The sequence below is a fragment of the Sinohyriopsis cumingii genome, unplaced genomic scaffold, assembly GCF_028554795.1.
Source record: "Sinohyriopsis cumingii isolate HCF-2022 unplaced genomic scaffold, ASM2855479v2 utg000360l, whole genome shotgun sequence".
Lineage (NCBI taxonomy): Eukaryota > Metazoa > Mollusca > Bivalvia > Unionida > Unionidae > Sinohyriopsis > Sinohyriopsis cumingii.
This window is the reverse complement of record NW_028315892.1, coordinates 574,098-584,719: the sequence shown is the minus strand read 5'-3', so window position 1 is coordinate 584,719 and position 10,622 is coordinate 574,098. Positions and strand designations below refer to the sequence as shown.

Here is a 10,622-nt window from a genome sequence, read left to right as displayed (position 1 = left end):
TCAATATGAAAGTGGAAAGCCCATTATTGACCAATATTCGCATCAAACATTCCGAATTGTGTACCTCTCACAACATAGCGTATTTCTGGTTGCCCAGCTATGTCGATATTAAAAGGATTGAAAGAGCGAATCGTGTTGCTAAAATAGAACTATCTCTACAACCATCTTATTTTTAAATATCATACATCGGTTTTAAACATGGTTTTACCAAAATAAGTTTGTACTAAAGTGGCAGGCATCATGGAATGATGCTGACAATAAGATCCATGTGAAAAAACTACCATAGGAGGATGGCTTCCTACTTTCAGAACAAGCCGTGAAATCGAGGTAGTCATTGAACGAATTAGAATAGGCTGTGTATACATAACCCATCACTACATATTAAAAAGCAAGAACTCACCCGAGTTTGTCTCTCGTAATGAACCCTTCACTTTGAAGACTATATAGTAGATTATGTCGTTCCCCAACCTAAACGAGATCATTTATTACAAGGTTCAGCTGATGAATTAACTTTTTGATGCGGTAAATATATCTTTGTACTTTAAATCTTTTAAGGAAGTTACTGTTTATTCTAATATATGGTTTGTGTGCAATCATGGTTCCTTTGAGTACTTGAAAGAACATTTGTAATGTTAATCACCCTAATTCTTATTATATTATTATATTTTATACTTACTATGTGCATCCCCCTTTGATCGAGAATCTTCATATATTATCCTCACGATCTCATCGTTATGGTATTTTTTGTACTTGTGTCACTCGTTGGTAAACAAACCTTTTTTAATATATAAATCTGTATCATGTAATCATTTCAGTAGCGCTAGATTGTCTTACAGTTATTGTGCACCGTAAAACCCACAATCAAGTAATCAACGTTAAGTTTCAAGTTATTGAACAGTTGCCAAGTTTGTCATATGACCCTTGAATATATATATCTATACATACATGTCTGTTTTTCCACTAACGTTTACAATGACATGATATTATCAATACATGCACACACTGTTAGTTATTATTTCATACGTATTGAACCGCACCAATGTTAGGTAGTCGTTTGAATGTTATAGTGTCCAACTATCTCAAGCGACTATTTTGTCGTGATAGGTATTATTGACTTTACCAACGCACACATCGGGTGCATGTTCCAAACATACCTGTCACAACTGTCAGTAAACTTATCGAGGAATGCATGTAAAGTGTATACATTAAAGTGGAAGTATTTCGTTCTGGGACGTCGCTTTTAGTGAATCTTGTGTGAAAATGACATAGGGGCTTGCTTGTGGTAAGTACGACATAACGTTTCGTTCCTTACCAACCTAAGCTTATGCGACATCTAAGGACGCTTCCTTATATAAGGGACAATTTTCCAGACTCTCTTGCCAATGTGCCCATGATCGACGAATATATAGTTTGGTGCGCCATTATTGTTGTATCCTGCTGACCCAGGTTCGAATTCCAAATAGGAAATCACTTTACATTTGTATTCTAACATTTATGATAATGTTATTTCTATTTAGATACTTTGAAGATATATTATCACGCATCTTCTTGTAGGATTCAGGCAGCTGTGTAATTAAATGTTAACTCTTACCGGTATTGTACCGACCCTCCCACCCCGTCTTTCCAGTAATACATGTCTTCATTTTATGGTTTACTTGGACGTACGAACTTACTTGCACCACTGGAAACATTGATAGCACTGTCCACTCCGACTGGTGTAAAGTTTATAAACTGTCTAGTGTATATTCTCTCTCTCTCTCTCTCTCTCTCTCTCTCTCTCGATATATTTATGCATGTCAGCCCATTTTGTAATTGTTATGTCCGCCTTGCAAAGGTGATTGATGTATGAAAGTGTTTTATACAGTTCTTTACATGTAGCTATATTAATGTTGCGGTAAAGTGTACTGACGTAAAATTATGTATGTAAAAAAATGCTTTGAAGTATAATGTAATTTCCTAAATAATTATTTGGGGGTGGGGAAAAATACGCAGTGGTCAGCTTTACGTTTTACAGATGTAGGACAAAACATGGTTAGAGGTCAAATTGGGGTGGGGGAGGTCCTCCCACTCTCTTGCCCATATGTGTCGGCGTCTATATCCACTAGATAAAAATGTATGTCACCTCAGAGTTTACAAAATGGTTATGCAACTTGATACATGTATGTACATGTCAGCAGAGATATATAGGTATAGAGACAGATATAAATATACATTATTTCACCCTATATTAGAAAACATCCTTGTTTAGTATCCACAGATAGTGCTTTCTACTCTGTCTGGTATTTATTTGCACCTATCTATATTAATTTCTACAAGCCTTGATTTCTGTCATGCGGAGTCGCTGTGACTGTGTCGTTTTTGTGTGCGTCCGTTACGCAGACATCCCGCCGATCCAGGTCCGAATCTCATATACGGAACCACTTTAAACGTTTCTAACATTTATGATAGTATTATTTCCATTTATATACTTTAAAGGAATATTATCACGCATCCTCATCTAGGATCCAGACAGATATGTAATTAAATTTTATCTCTTACTTGTATGGTACCGACTCTCTCACCCTGTCATTCCAGTAATAAATGACTGCATGGTACGGCATACCTGAACGTACCAGTTTACTTGCACCACTGGATCCAGCGATAGCACTGGAAACTCCGTCAAGTGTACAGTTTAAGATCGTCAGTGGTATCGATTTTAAATCTATATCTCTCTATATATTTCTCTCTCTCTCTCTCTCTCTCTCTCTCTCTCTCTCTCTCTCCGTTGGCCTAGTGGTTAGATAGCCCGCCTAATACGACGGAGGTCTTGGGTTTGATCCCCGGTCAAGTCTTAACAAAGACTTACAAAAATGGTACTAACAGCTGGCTCGCTTGTCGCTCAGCATTAAGCGGTTAGTGTTAGGACTGGTCGGCCTGGTGTCAAGATAATGTGAATGGGCGAGACACCATGCTACATGTCTGCGAAATGATGCCCTAGTGCTAGACTTCACTATAAAGCGAAATCGGGATGGGGAAGGCTCCCCCTTGCCCCTATGTGCGGGCGCCCACTACCCCAAATCAACTCGTATGTAACCCCAGTGTTTACAAAATGATTATACAAAGAAATACATGTATGTAGATGTAAGATGAAATAGGTAGGTATAGATGTGATGTGATGTGATGTGATTTTGATTTTTAACTTAGCTTTAACAATTTTTCAGTCATATTGCTACGATGTCTGCAATGTGGCAGTTTGTTGTGATGTCTAGCACTGGAGCATCATGCCGCAGACATGTAGCATGATGTCCCACCCAGTCAAATTATCCTGACACCAGGCCGACCAGTCCGAACACTAACCTCGTAATGCTGAACGCCAAGCGAGGCAGCTGTTAGTACCATTTTTAAGTCTCTGGTATGACTCGGCCGGGGATCGAACCCACGACATCCCGCATCCGAGGCGGACGCTCTAACCACTAGGCCACCGGAGCGGTCGGTGGGTATAGAGATAAGTATAAAGATACATCACACACTATTTCACCCTATATCAGCATGCATCATGGTTCAGTTTTCACGCTTGGTACTTTCCAGTCTGTCTGATGTATATCTGCACTAGTTATACTAATCTCTGTACGCCTTCATATGTATGACTGTAAGTGTTTTCTCTTCGTTCGGCTGCGACGCACAAAGTGCTTATATCAATGATTATGTTGCTGCCTCTAATGGAGACTTGCGCATGATCGATATGTCTAGCGTTTGGCACGTCAAGACAAGGCAGTTAATGCCGTAACCCTCCGACCCAGGTTCGAATCTCAGACAGGGAACAACTTAAAAATTGTCTAACCTGTATCATGATAATATTTCCCTTTAGATGTTTTCGAGCTACATTATAATGCATCCACATGTAGGATTCAGACAGCTATCGAGTTTGATCTGTAATCTTACAGGTATGATACTGTCCGTCCCACCCTGTCATTCCGGCAATAATTTGTGTCTTAATGGTAAGGTTTACATGAACGTAACAGCTTGCTTGCACCACTGGATGCAGGTATAACACTTTCCACTCTGTGTGATATCTCTCTCTGTCTTTAATTATAGGTCAATGGAACTAGAAAACACGTTTCTTTTCTTGTTCTTCTTGTGTATTTTGTGTGTGGCTTCTGTCACAATTTGCATTTTTGAATGTATTAGAAAAATGACATTAGAGGAAGTATATTCCGACTAAAGCAACACTCCTTTATTGTGCGGGAAAGAGTCAATATGGGCTGCCAAGTGTGTGAGATATTCCTGAAAATTTGACGTCTCTTTCTTATGTTATTCGACCTCGGAATACTCTACACAACGCCGTTATAAAAGCAATAAGGCGGCAACATAAAAGTGTGAACATCAGGGGTGACATCTTACGTTGTATGACTAGCCCTGATTGCGATTTAGTGTTTGGTTGTATTGTTTCTTAGATTATATTATGACTGTAAAGTGTGTAGAATGGTTGTGTAATCTTAGAAAAGGTAGATTTTTTATATAAGTGTTTTAAAGAGTCGTTTGCCTTTCGTCCAATTAACACTGAGATAATGTAAAATGTAATGATGTAAAATGTTATCTGTAAAATAAAATGCTGTGAAAGTATAATGTATCTATCTGAACAAAGCCAGCACCCTGGAAGATTCTTGCCTTATTGCTTTTTTTGCAACCAATACACCAACAATCCTTACATCATTTATATCAACAGACATGTTAAATGATTGACTGAAATTTAGAGCTGAAAGAAACTGAGCACTCTTATGTATGGACTTTAGTTTATCAAAATCCTGCTGACATTTTTCAGAGCAATGAAGCCTGGTTTTCGTACTCAACAAATGTGTAATTGATACATCAGTTATGAAATATTTGAGCAAAGTGTCCGATAATATCTAGCCTTACCCAATATTTGCATCAGTTGCATTTCACAGATATGTGCAATACATTCAGTGAGAAGATTAACGTTAACGTCTACAGATTTAACACGTCCTAAAAATGTGCTGCAAGTAAGGCAAACTTGAACCCGAAGTAATTATGAACGGTTTCTAAACTATATTTGCACATTCCGTTGTAGACGGTGACGCCATCTATTTATGAGTCACAATTATCAAGACCACATTTAATCATGTTTATTAAATGCAGAAAGATGCAAATGGTTTAATATTCATATGGTCCATCTTGAGTTGCAAATGCCGAAATTTCTTTTTGTTCTTTCCGTGAGTGGAATTTGCCATAATCCTTTGAAAAGGTGAAACATGGTGACTTATTTTGCTTTTCCGATTTTGTCAATGTATTCATCGATATGTGGTTATAGAAACGACTCTGTTTGGTGACACTGTTTACTTTTCTATAATCTGTACACATACGGTAAGTATTATCTAGTTTCAGCGGAAGAATACGTAGTGAAATCCTATTTCGTTTACTTCGTACAATAACATCATTCTCCAGCAAATGCTGAGTTTCATTTTCCAAACATTCATGCATAATAGGATTCAAGATGTAAGGATACTGTTTCACAGCTGTAGAATCGACACTTTTAACGTCACGGTACATTTTATTTGTCGGAACATCTGGAAACAAGTGCTCATAGACACATAACAGCTGTTTTAATTCACACTCTTCTTGTAGCTGTAAATATGAAAGTTTCTGATCGAGAATGTTTAATATTTTTTTTTTAATTCCGAAGACTCGTTAAAGCAACGTTGCTAAAGTCTGATCGAACGCCATCTTTTAAATCCACAACTGTGGGACAGGTACGACTAAAATGAGTTGATAATCAAGACTAGTATCTATATCATAGTACTCCTTAACATTTATATGGCACAATTGTTTTCGTTATCACCCTCCTGGTTATATAAGTTAAGTCACTTACGGTATTTTTTACCTATGTTTGAACGATGATACTTAGCCAGTGGGTAATTTTGATATCGGCAATATAGCCAGAACTCTGCCACCAGGCTGAAACCTCCTTTTTTGTATTTATGTCATAACTTGATATCAAGTTAGACAGAGACAATTAGAGTGAAGATTAAATATTTCTACATTACACTCTTTGAGGACTTTTATTTGAAATCAGAGACATAGCCATGAATATTAACCTACGTATATTTGGTTCAAAGCAGTTATGCTTTGGCTACGTACAATGATCCACAAACAGTATGTACAAATCTAGTTCAAAAGGACTAAATAATTCTTATGTGTGTGTGTGTGTGTATGTGTGTGTCTGATTTGGAATTTTAACGTAGCTTTAAAAAGTTTCAGTCATTTAACTACGATGTCTGCAGTGTGGCAGTTTAAAGTCATGTCGAGCACTGGGGCATCACTGACACCAGACCGACCAGACCTAACCTCTTAATGCTGAGCGCCATGCGATGTAATATTAGTATGAATCTATGGTATGATTCGGCCGGAAGTCGAACCCACGACCTCCCGCATTCGAGTCGGATGCCCTAACCACTTGGAAACAAGAGCGGTCCTAATGATTCATGAACTGGTTCACAAAAAGCGAATGTGCACATTCATTACAATATTTTCTTGTATCAAAGCAATATGATCTGTATCATACTTTTACGATTTTGATGAAATCTTTCCAAAGCGCCATGATTGCAGGGTGATTGGCAGAACATTTGAAATATTGGTTGCCGGATTCATACAATGCTGGAAAATACAGATATAACATTTTACCCTTGATCAGATTAAACAGATTGGGGACGACAATAAGTGTAATGGTAAAAAAGATTTAATGATGGTTTCTGGTTTAATATTTCTTAAAGGAACTCCCCTCTGGAAATCTTGGAAGCACACGTTATGGTCACCAAATGTTGCTTGACTGACTTAGTCTTAAGTGAAGGAACTACACAGCATACCATTATTCTGCTAATTGGTTTGTCAAATGCAGGAATAAGTTTGCAGATGAGCCTAAGGTCAATTTTAGGGTTTTCCTGCGATTTCACGAGCGTGCGAATAGTATTTACAGGAATCACATAAATGACTATCCGATGGAGATTCATTGGTTAGACCAAGGACTTCCCGTTGCTTTGACCTGGGAATAATCGTTGGATATCTCATGGACCACACGTCACCAGCGAGTACCTCATTTACTCTCCGTTATCTCAAAAGAACCCCATGGTTCACACAATCACAAACTGGCACTAGCGTGACTTCCATTTCGCTAATAATCCTTTGAAATAAACAGAAGATATCAGAATATTGTTTCCGTGATTGTCTTGTCACCCAGATTAGAATGTCCATGATCAATGCCTCTTGAGTCATCAATATCAGGAGCGAAATTGATCTCATCAAAAGACTGGTCAATAAAGGCGTCAGCTAAAGGGATAATGTCCTTATCAACATATTTTAATAAATAAGTTTAATAATTGAGACCTCTCAAATTAAAACTAAACACAACATTAAATACATTTATATACTGAAATTAATTAAGAACAATAATAAATTTGGATTTAGGAATGACTTACTCGCTTCTGCATCCAGATAAAAATCCCCACTATTCAATTAAGGCTATATGGCCCAAAACCTCCCACCTGACTAATGTGGTGACACATCCCACATGACTTAATCACCCAATAGAAAATTACCCCGAAATGTAAACATGTCCATACGAAAATCGGCAACTATTGAGTTTATAACTGATCATGACAATAGGCAAAAATTAAGCAATATATATATATATATATATATATATATATATATATATATATATATATATATATATATATAGTATTTCTACAAATCCAGACGAATTTAAAAAAGTATAATGATATTATGCTCTTTTATTTATGAAGTGACTTTCTTTCTCAGACTGGTATTTCATACTTATTGGGAAATAATGGCCCACAAATGCATTACAAATTGGCTTATATCCCTTCTGTTTAAACCATTTTGCTTGTTACCGTGAATACGTTATAAATAAAGGTGTATATCACCCGTATGCCTAATTTTAACTATTCCATAGCTATTGCTAACAAATACGGTGTTTATTATCTGCTTTTAAGTGGATTCAGACCTTTTTGTACCGAAAGGCATATGTATGATTTTTTCTAAATGAAGTGATTATGTTAATTGCGGATTTTAGAAGGGTCAGTAATAATTAAGCACTGAATGCTGTTTTGAAATGCATGTCGCCATTAAGAGAGCGAATGTGAGCGTCTTCTTAAAAAACAAAATTAGAGTTTTCTCCACACGCGTACATCCGAATACTTACTTATTTCAAGGATATTGACCAAAATAGTCCTTTTTCATTGTTATAACAAACTATGGACCAAGACTATTTGAAAGGGAAATAAATTTTAAGTTATTTCAATTGGGAAATACGATATAATATTGGTTTTCTTTAACTGTTACTGGTAGTATGAAATGTATATACTAGTAAAGGACGACTCGACAGTATCCACGTATGAAACTGAAAAGAAATCAGGACGAAACCGCTTCAGTGCGACAAACCAAAAAGGTGAACACAATGAATTGCTAACGATTCAAGGAGCCAAGCAATAACATTTAGCACATTGCACTACGAAGCCCCAAATCTCTGCCGGCAATGATTCGAATCCCGCAGGCGGCATGGTTGTAGGACCGTAATTAACCATTCTACACCCGTTGGATGTCGCTCGGTTCAAATGACACTTGATGATGACATTCTGAGCTAGTCTATTCCAAAATGTCTCAATATATTTATCGTATTCTTACAAACTATATCCATGTTACTTTAGTGTGAATACTTATATCACCCCATATAAATAATGTAATAAATTTTGAATATGCGAGTTTGTTTATCGCGCTCCGTTTTAAGGACGTCTTAGATTTTTGTGATTATTTCCTTGATTATGAGAAGTCGGTGCTGCGAATATAGTCCTCAAACCAAAATAATTGACAGACAATTGGATAGTCGTGAGATTTGTGGTCTTGTAATAATTAGAGTAAAATTATTTATAGAATGGAAGCGTTGCACTTTCCAGTTTACAACAACAGTTGTATAGAGGTCTTTCCAAACAGGGGAAACTTATGACCAAGTTTTGACATCGCTAGGTCAAGAAACCCTTTTGTTTGTTACAGAAAATACATTTATGTTGATAGCGTATGATACACTTTGGAGAGATACAGAGACAATATAATACTTTGTCACAAGTAATTAGTTGGATTTGAGCACAGTAACACCTATATTGTAAAGAAGTATATGGGTATAGCGCAGAAGTTATGTGACATGGAGGGCATATATTTTTTTAGAAATTTCAGACGAGTTGCTTGTAAGAGTTTGGCTAGATTGTTCCGGCAAGGAAATTAAAGGTTTCCTTGTAGTATCGTACAGCTGGCGGCGAGAAGTCTTAAAGCAACGCCATGATGGATTACGGGTAGATATTTAGGCGTCTACAAAACCCTCAGTAAAGTGAGCATATGTTAATATTGTTCCTGTATGCGGGACAATATTCGTTGAGTATTGTGCGTCATGCTCCGTGTGCTCTAAGCAGAAAAGTTAGAACCAGAAGCGCCGAGCGAAACTTCAAGCCATAACTGCTGGGGAAGAAGAAGAGAAGCTCGTAGCCCTCGATATTTTAGGACACCTTACAAAGACAGAGGAATGAAATGCATACAGGTTTTATTTCACTTGCAATTTGCTACTGTGAACTTCAGGAACTTCCCCCATAGCAGTTCTGTATTCGTTGTTCTTTGACATATTGTAACTACTATTCTAGAACTTGCTTTTCATACTCACTGCTTGCAGGTTGTCTGTCGGATTCCACAGTTAATTATGGATATCTTTACATATATCAATTCGAAACCTGTGCCAACTACTACGCCACCTATCAAGTAATACATGAAATAAATTTAACGATCACAATCCAGTACACAGTAATTAGGAATTGTCAGTGTTTTCGTGAACACAAATTTAAAGACCTGCTCATTACTCATTTGATGTTGTTGTAGTTGCTCAACTTCGCTACTCTCAGTTTCATCTGTCATTTAAAACTGTATGTTTAAACGTTGTTAAACCTGCACTGAATTGTAAAAACATTCCAAAATATATTATTATATCAGTTGCTATGTAATCACCTCTGTATATTTGTTTAAATGGGACGGAATTAACTCATTTAGCTGATCTACAATTAAACTAAATTAAGTATATACTCTTAATTTGTTTTCTGCCCATTATTTAGAACTCTTTGTCACTTAAAGATTTTAAGTTTATTTTTACTCGATGTTCTGATTGCTATGCTTAGTTTCAATTCCTGCATTTATAGACTCATTCCACTCATATGTGGGCAATACTATGTATCTGCCCATATGCTTCATATGATTATTCCATCTTTTGCAACCATACTTCTTACAGTGTATCGTACACACAACTGAACCAGTTTCTTCTAATTCAATATCGTAGCTGAACAGATCTCTAAATACAAAACCACTGAAAGGGATACAAATAAATATAATTTAGACAGGTGATCGCATATTCTAAATTATGTATCTCATGTAATATCTATACTGGAAAGATCTCAAGAGACCCTCTTATTTGGCCGATTCCATTAAACGAATTTCCTAAATTATTTCCACTTCGTGTCCATGCAGATCTACATCTCAAGCAGGGTCCAAGTAATAATATATGTTAAGAAGAGAAT

The 10,622-nt window shown here is 36.7% G+C and overlaps 1 protein-coding gene across 3 annotated transcripts in view; it reads left to right on the top strand.

Moving 5' to 3' along the window:
• Positions 1–1,010: 1,010 nt before the first annotated feature.
• Positions 1,011–10,622, top strand: part of LOC149774235 (uncharacterized) — a 71,692-nt gene continuing 62,080 nt past the window's right edge. The window contains exons 1-2 of one of the 3 annotated variants that reach the window (XM_089945526.1): positions 1,011–1,282; positions 2,575–2,679. In XM_089945526.1, the coding sequence (XP_089801652.1) occupies positions 2,581–2,679 (99 nt within the window). In that variant the 5' untranslated portion in view covers positions 1,011–1,282; positions 2,575–2,580. Of the gene's footprint in view, positions 1,283–2,574; positions 2,687–10,622 lie in introns of those variants that run through there. The other 2 variants (XM_089945527.1, XM_089945528.1) reach the window with 2 other exon arrangements.